This window comes from Triturus cristatus, chromosome 5_1 (assembly GCF_964204655.1).
Source record: "Triturus cristatus chromosome 5_1, aTriCri1.1, whole genome shotgun sequence".
Taxonomy (NCBI): Eukaryota; Metazoa; Chordata; class Amphibia; order Caudata; family Salamandridae; genus Triturus; species Triturus cristatus.
Genome location: NC_140587.1, coordinates 1,016,116,142 through 1,016,137,076, shown reverse-complemented (window position 1 = coordinate 1,016,137,076; position 20,935 = coordinate 1,016,116,142). Strand labels below are relative to the sequence as shown.

The 20,935-nt window shown below is 48.2% G+C and overlaps 1 protein-coding gene across 1 annotated transcript in view; it reads right to left on the bottom strand.

The window, feature by feature from the left end:
* Positions 1-20,935, bottom strand: part of CLPTM1L (CLPTM1 like) — a 1,829,238-nt gene that overhangs the window by 1,644,769 nt on the left and 163,534 nt on the right. The window contains exon 2 of the mRNA XM_085606118.1: positions 3,708-3,808. Within this exon, the coding sequence (XP_085462244.1) occupies positions 3,708-3,808 (101 nt within the window). The remainder of the gene's footprint in view (positions 1-3,707; positions 3,809-20,935) is intronic.

The following is a 20,935-nucleotide window of genomic DNA, read 5'->3' as shown; positions in this document are numbered from 1 at the left end:
TATCATCTGCCTACACAATCTGGGAGGCATGCAAAGCGGGTATCAGACAAAGAACTCAGGCTAAGATCCGCTATTAAAAGACGAAGTGAGATTAGATCCCTGGAGGAGAGAATGCTGGAGAAGGACAAAAAGATATACGCGGCTCACTGAAATAGAAATACTTAAAACAACTGTAGCTTGATTACAGTATTGCATTGAGGTACACAGAATGGCGAGAGTTAGGCTTATAGGCAAGCAATTACATGAGATTGGGGACAAAGTGAGACATTTACTGACTAAGCAAGAGAGGAAGGGCCAAGGTAGATGGGTGAAATAATTAACAAAAGAGGTGAGACCATAACCACTAACAAACTAATACCACTGGCCTTTGCAGAGTATTATTTGGATTTGTACCACACAAGAGAGACCTAAGGGGACTCTGAAATCCGCACTTTCCTGACATATCTACCCCTCCTGAGACTTACAGAAGAAAACACCAGGGAACTAGACTGGGACATAATGGTAGAGAAGGGGACATTTCAGCATATGCAGAGTGGTAAAGTTCCAGGAAACAATGTTTTTTCTGCTGAATTCTTTAAGCTACTGGGCTCCCATATAGAACACCCATTTATTTAAAATGTTTATAGAGGAGTCAACAGCATGAGAACTGCCGAGACGCCTCCAAAAAGTCCACAATTTTAAACCATTATAAGAGGATTTCTTCCCTCAATGTAGAGGTGAAGGTACTGGCTTAGGTAGTAGCGAACAAAACGCACAACATTTATCACAAGGCTGATTCACCCGGACCAACCAACCTGCATAACTACCATAAAATTGGCTGGACAAACCAAGAGCATTGGGGAACTACTGCCAATCATATCTCTTGATGCCGTAAAGGTATGCAATTCCATTTAACTGCCAATATCGGATTATGGTCTTAGAAAGATTTGGGTTTGGTACTATATTCAAATCCCACTGGTGCAGTGAGAATGTAAGGGCAACTTTCCAGATTGTTCGGGCAAGATAAAGGTACCAGGACTTGTCCTGTCTACACTCCTGTTCACATTGAAACCTCTAGCATGTTGGATCACTTCAAAGACTGCAATTCAACTGTTCTGCATGGGCAAGAAAATAGAGGGCTATGCAGATGAAATACTTTAGTATGCAGAAAAACACCCTCTGAGTGATACCTGAGCTCCTATCAGTGTTTTACAAAAAATGATAAGGGCAAATGGGGTTTGGGCGCTGGACTCCGTGAGCGATGACTGTTTTAGATATTTATGAATAGATATTACAAGGAATATAAAGACATTTTTCAACCGCAATCTATAAGTAGTAGTGGCAGGTTTTCATACGGACATGAAAAAATGGCTTAAAATGCCAATCACACTGATCAGTGAGAGACCACATTTAAATGCTAACCCTTCCCACACTACCATACATCGTGCAATACTCCAAGCATGATCACACAGGCCTGCTTTACTCTCTTGTGTGCTAAGTAGGCGCTAGACACATTCCTGCTGCGTGGGTGTCACCACTATCATGCAGCAGGAATGCAACCACTGGGCAGCCAGGCAGGGCACAGCACCCAAGCCCCCCACCCCACTGTACATGGACATGTCAGGCACTGTGGACAACACCTTGGGTGAAACAAGTGGTTTGGTACCTGAGGGGCTGAGAATCCACAGCGAATTATGCGCAGGAGCCAGGTCCTGCACCGAAACCCCCCACTGCGCACTGCTAAAGATTGCGCATAAAGGAGTGTTGGGGCAGAGCCTGACCAGAGGCTCTGCACTAAAAGGGAGTAGGCTGAATAGGAAACAAACAAACTGAAATTCACAGAAAAAAAACAAAAGTTAAATTGACGTTATGGTTAGGTATGCCAATAAGATCTTCCCTTGCAATAAAAAAAGCTTTAGAAAAGTTCACAGAAAAACACAAAGGTTAAAGTGACTTTATAGTTAGATGTTGAAATAATATGAAAAGTAATGTTTAAAAACTCTGAAGTCCACCAGTTAGAGTTTAGTGAGCTAACAATAACTTGTGCCACTGCCATGCGCGAAATATGGCCTCAAATATTACATCATGCATTTTAGGGTAAATGGTGGGAGTACTATGGACTGATGAACTAACAGATATGCAGTATAGAGGGTAGACAGGAACCTACAAAAGTGTTGCAATGAAGGGACGTTCAGTGGGTGCTATGTTTTATTGCACGATGGTGCTTTGCATGTAAATCAATAAAATAGATTTATTTAAAAAAAGTACACCACTTATAACATATAAAATGACCAAATTGATCATACCTTTGACATCTCAAATGACATTATTGATGGGATCAGTGATAAGACTATTGTCATATACAGCATAGAGTAGGGATCTCCAAACATTTCTGTAGTGATAGCTACTTACGATCAGTAAAAATCATTGTGAGCAACTGAAGGCTAATCAACTCGCGTATTGTCACCAGACGTCCCCATGTCCAGCTTAACTAACTTTAAGCATAATGTCCATAGAGCCAGATACTATGGTTTGAACAAAATACTTTCACTAGGGGCACTATGACAGGGCTGCAATGTATGTCTGTGGGGATGTATGAACATGTGTGTTTATGAATGGGCTATATATGTACGGGTAACTGAGACACTGTCATAAGTACTTGTGGCACAGAACATACCTTTCCCCATATGTGGCACCATTACATATATAAAACAATGGGAGAAATTTAAAGTGCCTAAAAATGTTGTGCAAAAATGTTCAAAATATGCAACATTTTTCTGCACTTTAAATGTCTCCCACATAATGGTTGTATTTTTCACTTGGAAATATGGCACTGTGTCGGGAAAATTAATCTGAAGAGTTAACTTTGTTTATATGGATGGCATAAAACTCATCATATAACTTTTAACCCATTTCCAAGTGTCACACTTACAAACACCGAACATCTTGTTCCCGGTGTCCTGTAGATAAGGTGCCATATTTATGACAGAAAAATACATTTGTTTTAAATGGGAGGAATTTTTAAGATAAGCATGCTTCATAAAACATTATGGGGTAATTGGCTTAAACTGAAAGTGGAGAAAGACATTGATATTTAATGTTTCATAAAAAAAGTTCTCTTCTCTTAAAATGTCTCTCATTTGAAAAAAAATGACTATCAGTTATAAATACGGCACAGTGTCTACTGGCCACTGAGAGCAACAGGCCTGCTGCTTGTAAATGTGAAACTTTCGACAGTGTCATATATATAAGTGAAAAATACGACCAATATTTTAAATGGGAGAAATTTAAAGTGCAGAATTTTTTTTACATATTCTGAATATTTTCCCATTTGGGTTATACATGTAATGGTGCCACATATAGCAAAAGGTATGTCCTGTGCCACAAGTAGATACAACATAGGCTCTCAGTTACCCGTACACACACATGTTCATGCATCCCCACAGACCACTCTATCAGTGAGACACATGGAAGCCCTGTCATAGTGCCCCTAGTGAAAGTATTTTGTTCAAACTATAGTATATGGCTCTATGGACAATAGGCTAAAAGTCAGTTAAACTGGGTGTGGGGGCGTCTGGTGACAATACGCGAGTTGCTCAGTATTCAGTAGCTCACGATGATTTTTACTGATCAGAAGTAGCTCTCACAACAGAAAAGTTTGGAGATCCCCGATAATACAGATATATAGATGTGTACACACACTATATTAAATATTAACAGAAATTTACCTTTCAAATTTGGAATCGACATCAAAGTTGTTGACATTTAAAACAAGATCTATGCTGTTCTCTGCACTGATAGTTGACCTTGTGGTGGTATACACGCTGAGCTGAAATAAAGCAGAAAACATTGAGAAAAGCAAATATTTGCATTATACCGTAACTGACTGAAGCTTATAAAGCATAAGAGGTCATCACTTCGAGAAACTTCAAGCAGTTCTTTCTAATGTATTTACTTTTACAGTTTTTTGTGATTTTTATAAGCAAGATCCAGGTGAAGTCAGATGATGGGGAGTGGAAAAAAAGTGCTACAAATAATTAACAGTGGGCAACTGAATCATTTATTTATTACATATTTTGTACAGCGTTGTGTTTCCTTTTGGCTATGTCATGGTTCATCACCTCCGTGCTTTATACTATGTGCATGGATTCCTTGGCAAGCATTACACAACTGATATGTTAAGATTGTATGATTATTTCTTCAAATAAATTATGCTTTGCAAATTGTTTCCTGGTATGTAACAGGAAAAGTCCTTCATGCACATGCAATCAGTTTTGTAGCATAGTGTATTATTTTGGTCTTATTAATCTCTTCGTTTTTATGTGTATATTCTGGAAAGTTCCAGAGGATTATTCTGGAAAGTTCCAGTGGAGTCCTAAAGAATCCCCGCCCTGTTGGGTGTGGTCTTAGCCTATAAAGACTGCAGTTGTGAAAATGTGCTTGTTATTGAGGAACTTCCCAGAGGCAGGTGCATTGATTTGGGACAGCAGCTGTTTTCCCTACGCGCTGGTTCTTTCCTTCGTGCTGGCTTCCTGAAGTGAAGAGTTAATTGTGGTGTCTCTAAAAACTGCAGGTTTGATTTATCTAAGCTCCACGAATCAGGTAGGAGATTTGCCTTCAATGTATTTTTCCAGCATTTGCTTATTTAAGAAAAAGACATGGCTCACTTCTAAATAATGAGCAGCAAGTTTTGGTTCACGGAAGAGTGTGAAAGTAATTAAGCAGCTTGTTTTCCAGATATTTTCCCTGCAATAGTGCAACGGTGCTTAAGACGAATGTCATTTAGAGAGAAACAATGTTTTAAGCACATTCCAAAGGTGATCATTTTCACATTTTTTGAAGGTTTTAGTTCAACAGTGCTTAATTAAAGTTAAAGACATTGAGAGATACAATGTATCTCTCGACATGTCAAAAACAATGTTATAAGCAAATTCCGAAAATGATAATTTTCACAGTCTTTGAAGGTTTAACAGAGAATTATCTGTTTACAAAAACCCAGCGAATAAGTATTTTTGCAAGTTGATGGAGAGAGATATAATCTCCAAAGACATTTATTTAAGTCAACAAACCTTTTTATTTAATAAAAGAAAGTTTACAGACTTTGAAACTTTAACCCTCAAAATTGAAAGCTACAGTGGATTAATAGCTACATTGAGAATATTGAAGGCTAACATTTTATTTGCAGGCAAGGACAAGGGTATGAATACAAATTAGAGCACAAGTCATTACCATCAATATCGTAGAAGGATTTCATTTGCCTGCTGTCTTGATCCAGGTCACCTTCCCCGCAGTACCCTCCCTAATTACCCTTCCCCCAATTTGGCCACTCCGAAGAGACAGAGAGAGAGAGAGAGAGACACACAGAGACAGACCAACAGACAGACAGACACACACACACACACACACACACACACACGCAAGCACACACATACACGTGTTACCATCCTTGTGGGGACTATGTGTGAACACCTGCCTTGTGGGGACTAACCCTTCCCAATGTTTTAAAAATATAAGAATAACAGAAAAATGTTAAGAAAAAATTCAAAATTCAGCATCCTGCTTCAATTCTGCAAATATGTTATTTAATCACGCGCACAGAACCCTCATTGTGGGGACTTGGACATGTGTTACCATCCTTGTGGGACTTACTCAATAATTCTCATTTGTGATTAAATACATTCACAATCAAATGGATATATGTTATTTTTTCAGTACTGTACCTAAATTACATGATAGTTTGGTCAAATATGAATAGCTTATTTTGTCCTAGGTGCACATAGAAAATGAATTTTGATGATAATGCATTTCTCAGCAGAAAATTAAATCAAATCAAGTGCATGGAAAGATATCTATCCTATTAATGAGTGCTCACAAACTTTAAAGACTATGAAAGAAACTCAGTTACATTAATTTAGAGGCCGAAGATCCTGCAATGGGGTCAGATGGCAAAACCAGGTTGCCATCTGACCACCTAGTTCGTTTTCATCAACTGGCATCATCTTCATATGGCTGTGCATTAATAGTCCCCAAATATATGGCATTAGACTATAATAATGGTCTAGAGCTGACAGATAAAGTGTGTGATACTAATTTTGAGCCCCCCCCCCACACAGAGACAGTGCATAATTATGTTGATGCCCAGGTCTCCACAGATATTGTGTTTGGTTTTAGTGTATGATCATAGTTATGCTGCAGTTTACGCAGAAATAGTGCTATTGCAGTAATGCCAAGGTCCCACAGATATAGTTTGTGATTGTAGTCATGTTCAATTCCCCACAAAGCTAGTGTTTGATTGATTATATTAATGCCCGAGTCCCCACAGAGATAGTTTGTGATTATGGGGATGCCCAGGTCCCCACAGACAGTGTGTTATTATAGGGATGTCTTAGTCCCCACAGAGATAGTGTGTGATTATAGGGATGCTCAGGTCCCCACAGAGGTAGTGTGTGATTATGATCATATTCAAGTCCCCACATAGAGAGTATTATGATAGTGTTGTTCAAATCCCTGTAGAGACAGTGTACAATCATAGTCATGCTGATGTTGATTCAGAAATAGTATGTCATTATAGTAATGCTCAGAAACCCACAGATATAGCACTCAATTATAGTCACTCTCAAAACCCCATAGACATAGTGTATAATTAGATTGATGTTCAAGTTCTCACAAAGTTAATGTGAATTGCTGCCCAGGTCCACACAGAGATAGTGTGTAATTATGGACATGCCCAGGTCCCCCACAGAGATCTGGATGATAGTCATGTTAAATTCCTGATAAAGATAGTGTGTGATTGGTTACATTGATGCCCAAGGCCCCACGGAGATGTTTTTTATTTAAGAAGTTTTATAAAGTGCTGGCCTGACCCGAGGGTATCGGGGCACTTTACATCAGATACAGTGCAGAGAGTCACATAAAACAATATCAGTGCAGATCGATGGCAGGAAGTTCTGGTTCGAGGTCTTGCGGACAAAGAATCGAAGCTATGAGAGGTGTCTCCTTCCCCTCTCCGATTGCTCCTATCAGTTCCCTAGGGAGTGGTCGAGGAACAGGATTTTGAGTTGACTCTTGAATTTTACAAAATAGGGAATAGTTCTGATATGAGGGGGAATAGAGTTCCAGATTTTGGCCACACTCCCGGCGAAGGATTGCACCGCAGTTTTTTGTTTTCGAGTTTTCAGCGGGATGAGTAGAAGGGAGCTTCTGAGATTACTGGCCTGCCCGGCTTTGAGTTTGGTCGCCAAATATTTGGGTTTGCCGGTGTGCAGGGCTTTGTGTGTGAGGCAGGCTGTTCTGAAGCTAGCCCGCATTTCGACTGGGAGCCACTTAAGTTCTCGGAGTGCAGGAGAAATGTGATCGAATTTCTTGATTCCGGTGATCATTCTGGCTGCCGCGTTGTGTTGTTTTGAGGGGAGCAAGATGTGATTTTGCAATTCCTGAGAGGACTGCATTCCCATAGTCCAGTCTTTACCACACTAATGCTTGGGTGGCCTCTTTGAGATCGATGGGCGGGTTGAAAGGTTCTATTTTGTTCAGTACCTTTAGGTTAAAGAAAGCGCTCTTAGCTGAGTTCTTGATGTGTACGGTCATGTCCAGTTTCGGGTCTAGCGTGATGCCGGTCACGGTGAGGTTCCCATTGAGCGCATCGACCGGGGTTCTCCTCTTTGTTCGAGATGAGTAGTATTTCGGTTTTGTCAGGGTTTAGTTGAAGGTGGTTATATGACAGCCAGTGTTGAACATCTCTCAGTACGTTATTGAGTCTTCGACTGTCCCTGATGGAGGTGGTTTCCAAGTAGATCGGAGTATCGTCTGCATAAAGATGGAAGCAGATGTTGGCTTTTTTGAGTCGTTTGGTGAGGGGTTCCATGTAAATGTTGAAAAGTTGCGGGGAGAGCACTGAACCTTGAGGGACTCCCTTATTGACTGGATGAAGGTCGGATGCAAAGTATTTGATTTTCATTCTTTGGGTGTGATTGTGTAAGAAGGAAGTGAACCATTGAAGGACCCCCTCGCCAAGTCCGGCTCTTTCTTGGAGCGCCCTAATGAGAAGTTTGTGGTCTACCGTGTCGAATGCTGCTGATAAGTCTAGGAGAATGAGGAGGCAGCATTGGTCCGAGTCCAGTGATTTGTGGAAATCAATGATGTTGAGGATCGCGGTTTCGGTGCTGCAACCTTTTCTGAAGCCAGACTGATGGAAGTCAAGGAGGTTGATGTTTTCAAAGTGTGGGTTTAGTTGTTGGAGCACGCATCTTTCTAGGATTTTGGACTTAAGAGGAAGCTTAGAGACCGGTCTAAAATTATTCAAATCCTGGGGGGCGTGGTTAAGATGGCGGCCGAGTGAGACGTGTTTCTCCGTCTCTGGGGCGCCGCCACCCATCGCCTTGTGTATCCTGTCCCCTGATGCCCATCTGCTCCTGTTCTGTCGCCTGCTGGAGGGGCCCACTTACCGGCTGATCCGAGAGACCCCCATTTCGAGGAACGCCGGAGGTCCGGTGTGCGGCGCGGGCCTGCCCGGCCTCGGATAAACTGGTCCCAGGCCTGAGGCGGAAGCCGGGCACTGGTGGTACTCTGCTGTACTTTTAATCCAAATTGTATTTTTAACCTACATTGTTTTTCTTCGTCGGATGTCACTTTAAGACTGCATGTAATCTAAGCACAACGTAGCGCTTAGTTGTTCACTTGGGCTGTATCGCGCCCTTCTTGCTAATTTACCTGCAGCCGCCATAGCCTCCGGCGTGCGCGCAGGCTCCGCCCCCCCTTGCAGGCCACGCCCCCTTATCCTCGTCTACTTAAACCGCTGTTAAACAGCGGCAACGTGATAAACTGGTCCCAGGCCTGAGGCGGAAGCCGGGCACTGGTGGTACTCTGCTGTACTTTTAATCCAAATTGTATTTTTAACCTACATTGTTTTTCTTCGTCGGATGTCACTTTAAGACTGCATGTAATCTAAGCACAACGTAGCGCTTAGTTGTTCACTTGGGCTGTATCGCGCCCTTCTTGCTAATTTACCTGCAGCCGCCATAGCCTCCGGCGTGCGCGCAGGCTCCGCCCCCCCTTGCAGGCCACGCCCCCTTATCCTCGTCTACTTAAACCGCTGTTAAACAGCGGCAACGTGATAAACTGGTCCCAGGCCTGAGGCGGAAGCCGGGCACTGGTGGTACTCTGCTGTACTTTTAATCCAAATTGTATTTTTAACCTACATTGTTTTTCTTCGTCGGATGTCACTTTAAGACTGCATGTAATCTAAGCACAACGTAGCGCTTAGTTGTTCACTTGGGCTGTATCGCGCCCTTCTTGCTAATTTACCTGCAGCCGCCATAGCCTCCGGCGTGCGCGCAGGCTCCGCCCCCCCTTGCAGGCCACGCCCCCTTATCCTCGTCTACTTAAACCGCTGTTAAACAGCGGCAACGTGATAAACTGGTCCCAGGCCTGAGGCGGAAGCCGGGCACTGGTGGTACTCTGCTGTACTTTTAATCCAAATTGTATTTTTAACCTACATTGTTTTTCTTCGTCGGATGTCACTTTAAGACTGCATGTAATCTAAGCACAACGTAGCGCTTAGTTGTTCACTTGGGCTGTATCGCGCCCTTCTTGCTAATTTACCTGCAGCCGCCATAGCCTCCGGCGTGCGCGCAGGCTCCGCCCCCCCTTGCAGGCCACGCCCCCTTATCCTCGTCTACTTAAACCGCTGTTAAACAGCGGCAACGTGATAAACTGGTCCCAGGCCTGAGGCGGAAGCCGGGCACTGGTGGTACTCTGCTGTACTTTTAATCCAAATTGTATTTTTAACCTACATTGTTTTTCTTCGTCGGATGTCACTTTAAGACTGCATGTAATCTAAGCACAACGTAGCGCTTAGTTGTTCACTTGGGCTGTATCGCGCCCTTCTTGCTAATTTACCTGCAGCCGCCATAGCCTCCGGCGTGCGCGCAGGCTCCGCCCCCCTTTGCAGGCCACGCCCCCGCCTTCCAACATAAATGTGTGTACAGAGGACGCGCAGCGGACGAGCGCAGCGGGAGCGCCGTCTGCGCGCCGAAGGCGCGCCTAAGGCAAGCCCGTCTGCGCCCGTCCGCGACAAGACCGCGACAGGCGCAGGACACTCTGCCCAACATACCTCTCGCATCTCCTATCACCCCAACGACCTCCGCCAGCTACAAGTCCCCAAGCACTGTCCTGCTTCATTTGACCCAACGTCTATATTAGGCCCAGTCAGTTGCAAATTCTGCCAATGGTCCACTAAACTCTACTCTGCTGCCCCTGCGGCCTACACTCCACTGGCTTCTTTACCTCTTTTTAAAGGTGGTCTGATCAATGCACGCTCTATGTGCAGGCATAACCAAGATCTACACGATCTGATCTTGGAGTCCGACGTCGACTGCCTCATGATTACCGAGACATGGCTAACAACAGACAGCAACCCTGATATTGCTGTTGCTCTCCCCCCGGGCTACTCCCTTTTCAGGGCTGACAGAGCCAAGGGCCGAGGCGGAGGTGTGGCAATCATCATTAAAGACTCCTTTCCTTGTCACACTTTCAGCCTAGAGCCTCTAAAAAAGACCGAAGGACTAGGTTTCTCTATTAAACTGAGTGAGCACACCTCATTCTCAGGTGGACTTATTTATCGCCCACCTGGGAACGCTTCTGAGTTTCTTGACTCACTGTACGACTCTTTAGGCCTATTCTCACTTAGATACCCTTTCTTCACCCTCCTCGGCGATTTTAACCTTCATTTAGAATCGAAAACAGACACTCACACCATTAACTTCACACAAACTCTCGAGATGTTCAACTTTAGGCAACTCGTTTCCTCACCCACCCATTCCCTTGGTCATACCCTCGATGGTGTCTGCACAAATTCCCCCCTTCTGATCACCCTACCCCCCTTACCTCAGATCTGGTCTGACCACTTCCTGATCCCATTTCACATTCCAAGAGAAAACTTATCCAGGCGCAACAAAACTGTTTCAAACCGTGACAATTACATTAATTGGAAAAAGATCCAGGACAACATCACCCTCAACCCTACAATGCAAACTCAAGCCCCCATCCTTTCCGGCAACGTCGAGACTGACGTTGATCTTTTTCACAACTGGATCACCCAAGAAATCAAATTCAGAATCCCGCCCTCGCGCCCCCGCACCTCCCGAGGCAAAACCAAAATCAATGCCCCCTGGTTCACTCCAGATCTTACAAATGCGCATCTGCTATGCAAAAAGGCAGAAAGAAAATGGCGGACGACCTATGAAGTCATTAACCGCACCTCCTACATCGCGATTAGGAAAAACTACCTTTCAAAAATCAAACTTGCTAAAAAAAACTATTACGTCAATGCTATAAACAATGCAGGCCAAAAACAGAAGGCCCTGTTCACGATTGTCAAATCATTTACGCATCCTAAAGCACTCCAGCCTGAAATCCCCCCCTCCCAGAAGCTCTGTGATCAAATCTCTGACTATTTCGAGGAAAAAATTACCTCTATCCAAAGCACTTTCCCTCCCCCCACCATCTCTACAGCGCCCCCTTCATTGGCCCCCCCAGACTGCACGCTCAGTTGCTTTCCATTTATCACTCTGGAGCAGTCGAAAAAAGCGATCCTGGCCTGCAGATCTGGCGCCCCCTCAGACCCCTGCCCCCCCAAGATTCTTCACCAATTAATTGATGAGGTTAACCCTATCATTAACCACTTGATCAACTCCTCGCTCAGGTCAGGGACTGTACCTAGCCACTGGAAAAAGGGCATTGTTAAGCCCCTTATGAAGAAGGCCAACAAACCCCCGACGGAACTTACCAATCTCCGCCCCATTTCGTTACTCCCGGCTTTGGGAAAAATTACGGAACACCTGGTACACTGCGAGCTAAAACGCTATTTGGATGATCACAACCTTCTTCACCCTCAACAATCAGGTTTCCGCTCGAAACACTCGACAGAAACTGCTCTCATCGAACTCTCGGACACCATAAAAACTCTACAAGACCAGAGAAAAAATTCCATTCTAATCCTACTCGACCTCACTGCGGCGTTTGACACCGTCTCCCACACCATCCTCATCGGTAGACTCAGGGACATTGGTATCTCCGACTCCGCCCTTTCCTGGATTACGTCTTTCCTGTCCGACCGTTCCCAATCCATCACTCTTGGTCCTTTCCACTCCAAAGACAAACTCGTCCTTTCGGGTGTCCCACAGGGATCTATCCTAAGCCCTCTCCTCTTCAATATATATCTCATTCCTCTCCTTAATCTGATAGAATCATTCGGCATACCTGTCACCTCGTATGCCGATGATACACAACTCATTGTACCCCTGGACAAGCTATCTACCAAAGCTGAACTCAACCTGAAACTCTGCTTGACCGAAGTATTCTCCTGGATGACAAATAACCACTTGAAATGTAACTCAAGTAAAACGGAGATCCTCCCGATCGGCACCAATAATACTTTCTGTCCAGCACTTTGGTGGCCTGACGACTCTGCTGCTCCCCCCCAGACGGTGTCGTCAGCTAGGAATCTCGGTGTAATCTTTGACTCCGAACTTTCCTTTGATCAGCATGCCAGAATCGTCGCTGGCAAATGCTTTGGAACTATTAGATCCCTGAGGAAATTTTTCGCCCTTCTCCCCATCGATGCCAGAAAGACGGTGACAGTCGCACTCATAATCTCGCGACTGGATTACTGCAACGGCTTGCTCGCAGGAGCTAAGAAGAGCACCATCCTTAAACTGCAGAGCGTACTTCACACAGCCGCCCGTCTAGTCCTAGGTCTCCCCCGCAGGTCCTCTATTTCTGCAGCTCTCCGTTCGCTTCATTGGCTCCCCCTCCACAAAAGGATTCTTTTCAAAATCCTGATCTTGGCTTTTCGTGCATACAATAAAACAGGCCCCAAATACCTCACAAGACGCTTTCCCCACTATTTGCCCAGCCGTCACCTTCGTTCAAGCAATGACAATCTTATCATTCTTCCTAAATACAACCTGAAAACGAAAGGCGCAAAAACCCTTAGCTTCCTTGCTACCAAAGCTTGGAATAAACTACCCAATACCCTCAGACATCAAACCCAGGAAAAACCCTTCAGAAAACTCCTGAAAACATGGATTTTCAAACTCCCGGAAGAACACTCTAAGGCTTCCATCTAATTTCCTCCTATCTAAACCCCTCCTGGACCAGCTTTCTCTCACTCATTAGCGCCAAGATGCTCCCTTCGGAGCGAACGTCGCGCTCTATAAATACCCCACAAATATCAAATATCAAATATCGCTGCGGCCCGCGGTGCAGGTGCGGCACCGGAGACAATTTGAGTGGGGTCGGACCCCGCAGGCCGCCTGGTGCTGGCTGACGCGCCCCCGGTGGAGGCGGGGGCGCTGGTGGAGACCTACGAAGCGTGGAGTTCGAGCTGCGTTGGCTGCCGACTACGGCCTTGGTATACTGGTGAGGCGGTTGCCGCTCATGTGGGCCTGCGGCTGGCGGTGATATGGCCGGCGGACTCTGAGGCCTTGAGGCTTTCCTGTGAGGCGGGGCGTTGCTTGGTTGTTCCAGCGGGGCCTTCCGGTCCTGGCATAGCTGCGACCCGGCAAACTCCGGCGCTGGACCTGGGGACGCCGGCGGTGGGAGCTGGTGCTGGCCCCCCTTGCGACGGCTGGAGATAACGAGGGCCGCGTGGTGCGAGGCTCTACTGGAGGGCCCCTCTGCTGTTGGCTCCGGCGAATGCTGCCTGGCGGGGCTTCGCGCCCTTTGTGGAAAGCGCTTCTCTTCGCCCCGGTGAGTGCTGGCTTCTAGGGGGCGCTGCTCGGTCTGCATTTCGGCGGACGGGGGGCCGGTTGCTGCTTGGGTTTGCGGGGGCCTGGCTGGGCCTTGAGGCCGGCCCTTGGCGGCGCTGCTCCACACGGCCTGTGTGTGAATTGAAGTGAGGGAGCGGTTTGTGTGTTACCTGCGCTGCCTTGGAGGACGTTGGCCCGGGGCCTGCATTTCGGCCCGTGGTCTTGAGGGCGGTGTTTTTGGCCCAGTGCACTTCCATGAGGGGTCAGCGGTGTGGCCTGCTCGGTCCGCATTTCGGCGGACGGTGTTTGCGGAGGGACCGGGGTGTGCCGGGGTCATGGCTGGGGTCCCTATGGTCGACGGCTGAGGTCGTGCTCCAGGTGGCCGTGGAGATAGCGGCATCCTTGTGTGGTGGAGAGCAGAGACTGTGCAGGGGCTCACGGGCCTTGTCTGAGTGTCGGAGGGCCTGGCTGGTGGTTCGAGGGGCCAGTGTCTCAGGTTCCTGGGCCCGCTTCTCGGCCCGTGGGTCTTTGGGTTCTGCAATGACTTTATGTCTGCTGTGTTTATTGCCTTTGTGGCTAGGGGTGGGGGGTGGAGGTGGGGGGTACGGGGCTCCACATCAGTCCTCTTCGGGTGGGGGTTTGTTTGTTCCCGAGCCCTTGCCAGTGAGTCTCCCTACTGGCTCTGGGTTCTTGCGCCTGATCACAGCCTATCTTTCCCCTGTCTTTTATGAGCAAAAGTCTTAAAGTGGTGAGCTTGAATGTTCGGGGCCTAAATAATCCAGTTAAGCGCTCAGCTATCCTATCTCTCTTGGAGGGTGCGGAGGGTGATGTGTGTTTGTTACAGGAGACTCATCTTCTCTCCAAGGACGTTAAGCGGATGAGAGATCGACGCTTCCCCCTGCAGGTGTGGTCTTCCGGGGCGGCTAAGAAGCATGGGGTGGCTATCCTTTTTAGTGCGCGTGCTCACTAAGATTCTCACCCAGGTTGCTGACTTGAAAGGGAGGCTTTTGGCGCTTCGTGTGCAGTGGGGGGACATGTGCTTCACTGTGGGGTCCATCTACGCCCGAATGACCACCAAGAGACTTTCCTAAAGAGGGCCTTTTCTGAGGTGCTGGCCTCACCCGATTCCCTGATACTGATGGGGGAGGGACCTGAATGTGGTGATGGATGCGGGTCTCGATAGGTCAGGGCAGCGATTGCACCAGGCGGGCGCTCTCTCCCCCGGGGGCAGACAATGGTTGAGTGATGGTGGTCTGCATGACGTCTGGCACCTACAACACCCTACTGAGCGCGATTATACCTTCTACTCAGCGGCGCACAAAACTTATGCCCGCCTTGATCATTTCTTAGCCTCCACCTCCCTTTTGCCCTCTCTCTCGGATTCGACCATCGCTCCCCGCTCCCTGTCCGATCATGCCCTCATCTCTGTGCAGCTTAGTTCTCCGGTGACCCGTCCCTCTCCGTCTGGCTGGCGCCTGCGCGATTCTTTGCTCAACTCTGACTCCACGGTTGCTCGGATGCGCAAGGCGATCATTGCTTATTTGGCGGTTAACGATCAGGGTACTACGTCGGTGGCGGCGGTTTGGGAAGCCCTCAAGCTGGTGGTGCAGGGAGAGTTCATTGCGATGGCGGCTGCATTTGCGTGTCTCCGTAGGGATAAGAGGGCAGAGCTGGAGCATGAGGTGGGGGCCCTAGAGTCCATCCATAAGCGCACCGGAGCGCCTCGGATGTGGCGAGAATTAGAGGCGAAGCGGCGTATGCTGAAGCATCTGGATCTTGACAGGGTCGAATATGCGCTGTTGCGTCTGCGGCATAAATGTTACCTTAGCGGGGATAAAGGAGGGAGGTTATTGGCCCAGAGGCTACGAGTGAACATGCAACGTGCGGCGGTTCAGTCCATTTGGGATGCTCGGGCAGTGGAGCAAACTACTGACGCCCTTATTGTGTAGTCTTTCCAGCAGTTTTATCAGTGCTTGTACTCCAAAGAGGTGACCGATCCGGCGGGCCGGGAGGCTTACCTCACCTCTTGTCGTGTCACGCCGCTGTCTGCGGCCTCTGCTGATGCGCTGGAGTCTGCCATCCGTATTGAGGAAGTCATATCGGCGATTGCTCGCCTCAAGATCGCCAAGTCGCCTGGACCTGACGGTTTTTCCGCCCTGTTTTTTAAGACATTCTGTGCTGAGTTGGCGCCCCTTTTGATGCGTCTTTTAAATTCCTTTCTGGAGACGGGGGAGGTGACCCCTACTATGGCAGAAGCTGCGATTACGGTTATCCTTAAACCCGGGAAGGACCCGCGGGAATCCGGCTCGTACAGGCCAATTTCTCTCTTAAATGTTGATGCTAAATTGTTTGCAGGCATCCCGGCGGCGCGTCTCAGTCCACTGATGGATGGCATTATTGACCCGGATCAGTCAGGGTTCATTCCTACGCGTCAGGGAGGGGACAACACCAAACGTCTTCTCCATCTTATTGACTTGGTCCATCGGCCTCGGACCCCGGCCTCTCTCCTTTCCATTGACGCTGAGAAGGCCTTTGACCGGGTTGACTGGGACTACATTTTCGCGGTCCTGCGCACTTTTGGCTTCAAGCAGCATTTCCTTCGCTGGGTGCACTGTATCTATGTCGCTCCTAGGGCGTCCGTGAGGGTGAATGGGTGTCGGTCCTCACCCTTTCCCATCACTAGAAGGACGAGGCAGGGGTGTCCCCTGTCTCCACTGTTATTTGCGCTTTATATGGAGCCCTTGCTCAGCGCATACGGTCGAGTCCGGGGGTTGAGGGCCTTAAATTCGGCACGGACATTCACAAAATTAGCCTTTATGCGGACGATGTTATTCTCTCTCTTACCCGCCCGCGCACCTCTTTGCGATGCTGGACACGAGAACTCTGCGACTTTGGATCGGTTGCAGGCCTTGAAGTTCATTTCTCAAAATCGATGGTGCTTAATCTTTCTATCTCTGAAGAGGAAGTCGATGATTTGCGGAGAGATTTCGCATTCCAGTGGGTGCATTCTGACATCTCTTACCTGGGGATGCGCTTGACTCCGTCAGTTGTCAAAACCGCTCACCTTAATTATAGACTATTGGTGGAGCAAACCACTAGAGCGCTCGCTGATTGGTCTCGTCTTGGTCTGGCCTGGTATGGGCGACTCGTGGCGGTCAAGATGACGGTGTTGCCGAGGGTCCTTTACCTGTTTCAGATGCTTCCTGCGCAGCCGCCTCCTGGTGCCCTCTGCAAGACCTGCTCAATAAGTTTTTGTGGCACAATAGGAGGCCAAGGTTCGCCTTCTCGATCGCTACTGCGCCGAAGGCTGCTGGTGGATTGGGTTTTCTGTTGTTGCGGGCATATTACCTGGCCTCTTGCCTCCGGTATATCACGGAGTGGAATCGGCCTTCCTCTAGCAAGCATTGGCTTTTTATGGACCAGACTGTTGCGGGCTGTAATATCTGGCGCGAGCTCTGGCTTCCACGGAAGCACAGGGCCTGGGGTCTTTACTCCTCCCCTGTGACTTCTCTGACTCTTAAGGTATGGGATCAACTAGTGAGCTCTCGGGGGTGGACTACGTTCCCTTCCCCTATGACGCCTATTGTGGACAATCCCGATTTTCCGCCGGGTTGCGCGTCACCTGTATTTCAGCGTTGGCGTGAGGAAGGTTGTAAGAGTGTAGGTTCCCTACTGGAGCCGGATGGCGTGATCCCTTTCGCCCGCCTGCGCAGAGACTACTTCGATCTACCGCCCGCCGATGCCTATCACCACGCACAGCTTGCACATTGGGTGTCCCTACCTCGTAACTTCGCCTTGATGTCCCGTCCCTTGACCGCTTTTGAGCGCTGGTTGATTTACAAGAAAGATGATCGGAAGCTCATCTCGGAACTCTATGCCCTCCTCAGAGCGCGTCCTACGCAGCAGAGGTCGAAGGCGCAGGTTCGCTGGGAGTCTGAGCTGGGGCGCCCGTTGACGGCTAAGGAGTGGGAGCAGGTCTTCTATCGCGCCCATCATACGGCATCTGATACGGCGGGGGCTGAATCTGCTTATAAAGTGGCGTCATACTGGTACTATACGCCGGCGCGCATTCACTCTTGGGCCCCTACTAAATCGGGTCTTTGCTGGAGGGGGTGTGGGCATTCTGGTACTCTGTTGCACTTGCTGTGGCGTTGCCCGAAGTTGGTGCGGTACTGGGCGACGATCTTGGATGACCTTGATGAGGCGTTTCAAATCAAACTGCCGCGGGAACCTGTCCACACGTTGTTAGGTCTTCCGCACCCCAAGTGCTTCCCCTTGCGCTCGTTGCGGGGCAGGCAGCTGGCTCTGGCGCTGCTGGCGGCACGGCAGGTGCTGTTGGCGCAGTGGGGCTCTCCGGCTGTGCCGGATCAGCGGGATTGGATTCGGAAGCTCTGGCATCTGCTGGCGATGGAGCGCCTATCACTTAGAATCGATGGGAAGGGATCGGATTATGTGAAGCTCTGGGCCCCCTTTGTATAGCTTTTATCCAAGGAGGTACGGGAAGTTACGTGCCCTAAATACCTGCAAATTCTTAAACTTAACCCGCTAGAACCAGCAAGGGGCGCTGGGGAGGTTTGATTCCCCGTTGATTGAGACTGTCGGCTCGTAGGGTTTCGGGGTAGTGGGTAGAGGCTGATGCGGAGAGGGATGGGAGGGGGGTGGGGATTTGTTTATTTTGTTTTGGGTTCTTGTTTTAAAATTTGCGATCTCCGAGTGCATACCTGGCTGGCCTGTCCTGTGTTTCATCCCTGTTTGCGGGGTCGCCCTCCGGGCTGTAGACCTGGGCGCTGTGTATGGCATATATTGTGTCGCTCTGCCGGCCCACGGATGTAGGCAGCCGAGCTGTGTATTTGGCAAGTGTATCACTTAATAAAAAAGATTGATTCTAAAATTATTCAAATCCTTTATGTCAACGCCGGGTTGGCGTGACTTGTCCCACTTAAAGGCAGGCTGGAACGACTACGTTTTTCATGGAGCGGTTTATGATCGTGCACCAGAGCAGTGCAGGGAGCACTTCAGCTTTTTGGTCAGTTTGGTTGGGAATAGGGTCTAGGACATGAGCTGAGGGTTTGGAGGTAGAGATAAGATTATCTCAGTTTCCTGAATGGGGCGGAAGCTTAGCCAGGATTTAGTTGAGGGACAATTAGCGATATCATACGTCCCAGACGTGCTGCTTTTTGTAGGGAGGGTATTTTTGGTGTCCAGTGAGAGTTCTATCTTGGTGATCTTGTCATTGAAGAAGTTGGCGAAGTTGGCGCAAAGTTCTTTGGACGCCTGTATTGAGGATGTAGCAGGCTTGGAGGTTTGTTGCCTGATGATGTTATAGAGCTCTATGGGTCTATTTTTGCACTGTCCAGCGCGGAGTGGAAAAACGTGGATTTCTTGTTCTTGATGCAATAGTTGTACTTCCTGCAAACTGTTTTGAGTTGTTCTCGGAGTATAGCAGTAGGATTGTTCCTCCAGCGTCTTTCTGTGGCTCTTAGTTGTCTCCTTTCAGAGTGGTCAGTGGTGAACCATGATCTAGACGGAATGGCTCGGCTTTTTTTAGCATTAGGGGGAAGCATAGCCACCAAATTTGAATTGTAGAACGAGGAGAGTTCTGTTGTGGAGAGGTGGTCGTTGGCGCTGGGTAGGAGCGAGCTTATCCTTTCTTCTAGGGCTACCATGGGAATCTGGGTGAGGTTTCTAGCCCATTGGGGGGGGGGGGGGGGAGGTATTGCACGGGTGGCTGGGAGAGCGTTTTTTTGGTGTATGTGGAATAAGATCATGTGATGGTCCGACCAGTCCACAGGGAGTATGTGGTCGATCGTAATTGCGTCTCGTTGAGCGATAATGGCATCCGAGGTTGCTCCTTTATTGTGAGTTTCTTCTGCACAGTGTTGGGATAGGTTGTTATCACGAAGAAGATTGGATGGCGTTTGAATTAACGGGTTGTTCGCTTCATTCCAGCGAAGGTTTAGGTCACCAAGAATTAGGTTGTTAGCGTCCCTGAGTGCGCAGTGAGCAATCGGGTCAGACAAATGCTCCCCGAAGGCGGAGGTGTTGCCTGGTGGGTGATAGAGAAGGTGGCAGAGTATTGCTCCATCATCCTTAGTCTTGATATTGGCAGTAAGACATTCAAAGGTGTTGTACTTGTAAGAGTCCATTTCCATGATGGCGATGTTGTCTTTATGAATGATAGCTACACCTCCTCCTCGTTGTTTTTTTCGGTCTTTGTTAATAATGGAAAAACCTGGAGGCACAAGCATATCTAAGCATGGTGAGGAGAGCTCATTGAGCCAAATCTCCGTGATGAACACAATGCCTATGTCCTGCGAGAGGATGGCTTCTGCTAGTTCAGTTGCATGCATAGAGGCAGATCTGCAGTTAATGAGCATGCAGTTGATGGAAAGCTCTTTTTTGCTATGGTTCTTTCCCAGGGGGGCCCTAGGTAAGGTGGTGAGGAAGAGCAGTGGTCTGGTGGGTTTCGTGAGAGGAAGATCTCTTCTGAAACCCGTGATCACTTGGATCTTGGGGAGTCAGTAGGAGAGGAGTCGTATGATGAGGCTAAATCGGCCGCTTCTATGAAAGACATTGCGGCTTTGGTTCTTGTGTGTCTTGAATTCAGGGTCGCAATGTCAGTTATAATGCGTCTCTGCAACCTGGGCGCGGGGGCTTTGGTTCCTTAGGGTTTCTGTGCCGGGATCTCAGCGTCCGTTCTTGAGGGTCTCTGTATCCGTGTTGCGGGGGTCGCTAAGGGCCCGGTAGGATGCTTAGGGTGGGTGGAGCTGGACGGAGTGGCCGCCCTGGGAGGGGCTTGCTGGGGTTTTCGGGCCTTGTCGAGGTTAGTAAGGATTTCGTTCAGGCCCCGGGATATAAATTCTAGCTGGCTTTTTAGTAAAGCAGGACGCTGCGCCATGTTGTCGTGGGCGGAGGTGAGTGGATCTTGGATAGGGTCGCCCTGTGAGGTGGAGGTCGTGAATAAGTTATGTTGTCTATTTCTACTAGTGTAGACCATGCTGCCTCTTCTTGGGACCCTGGGTTGGGGGTCACGCCTCTGCTGAAAAAACCCGGCATTGACAAAGGATCTGAATAACTTCAGACCTCTGTCTAACCTTCCTCTTCTGTCCAAAAATGTTGTGTGATTATATGGATGCCAAGGTCCCTACAGAAATAGTGTGTAATTAGCGAGATGTCCAGGTCCTTCAGAGTTGGTGTGTGATCATAGT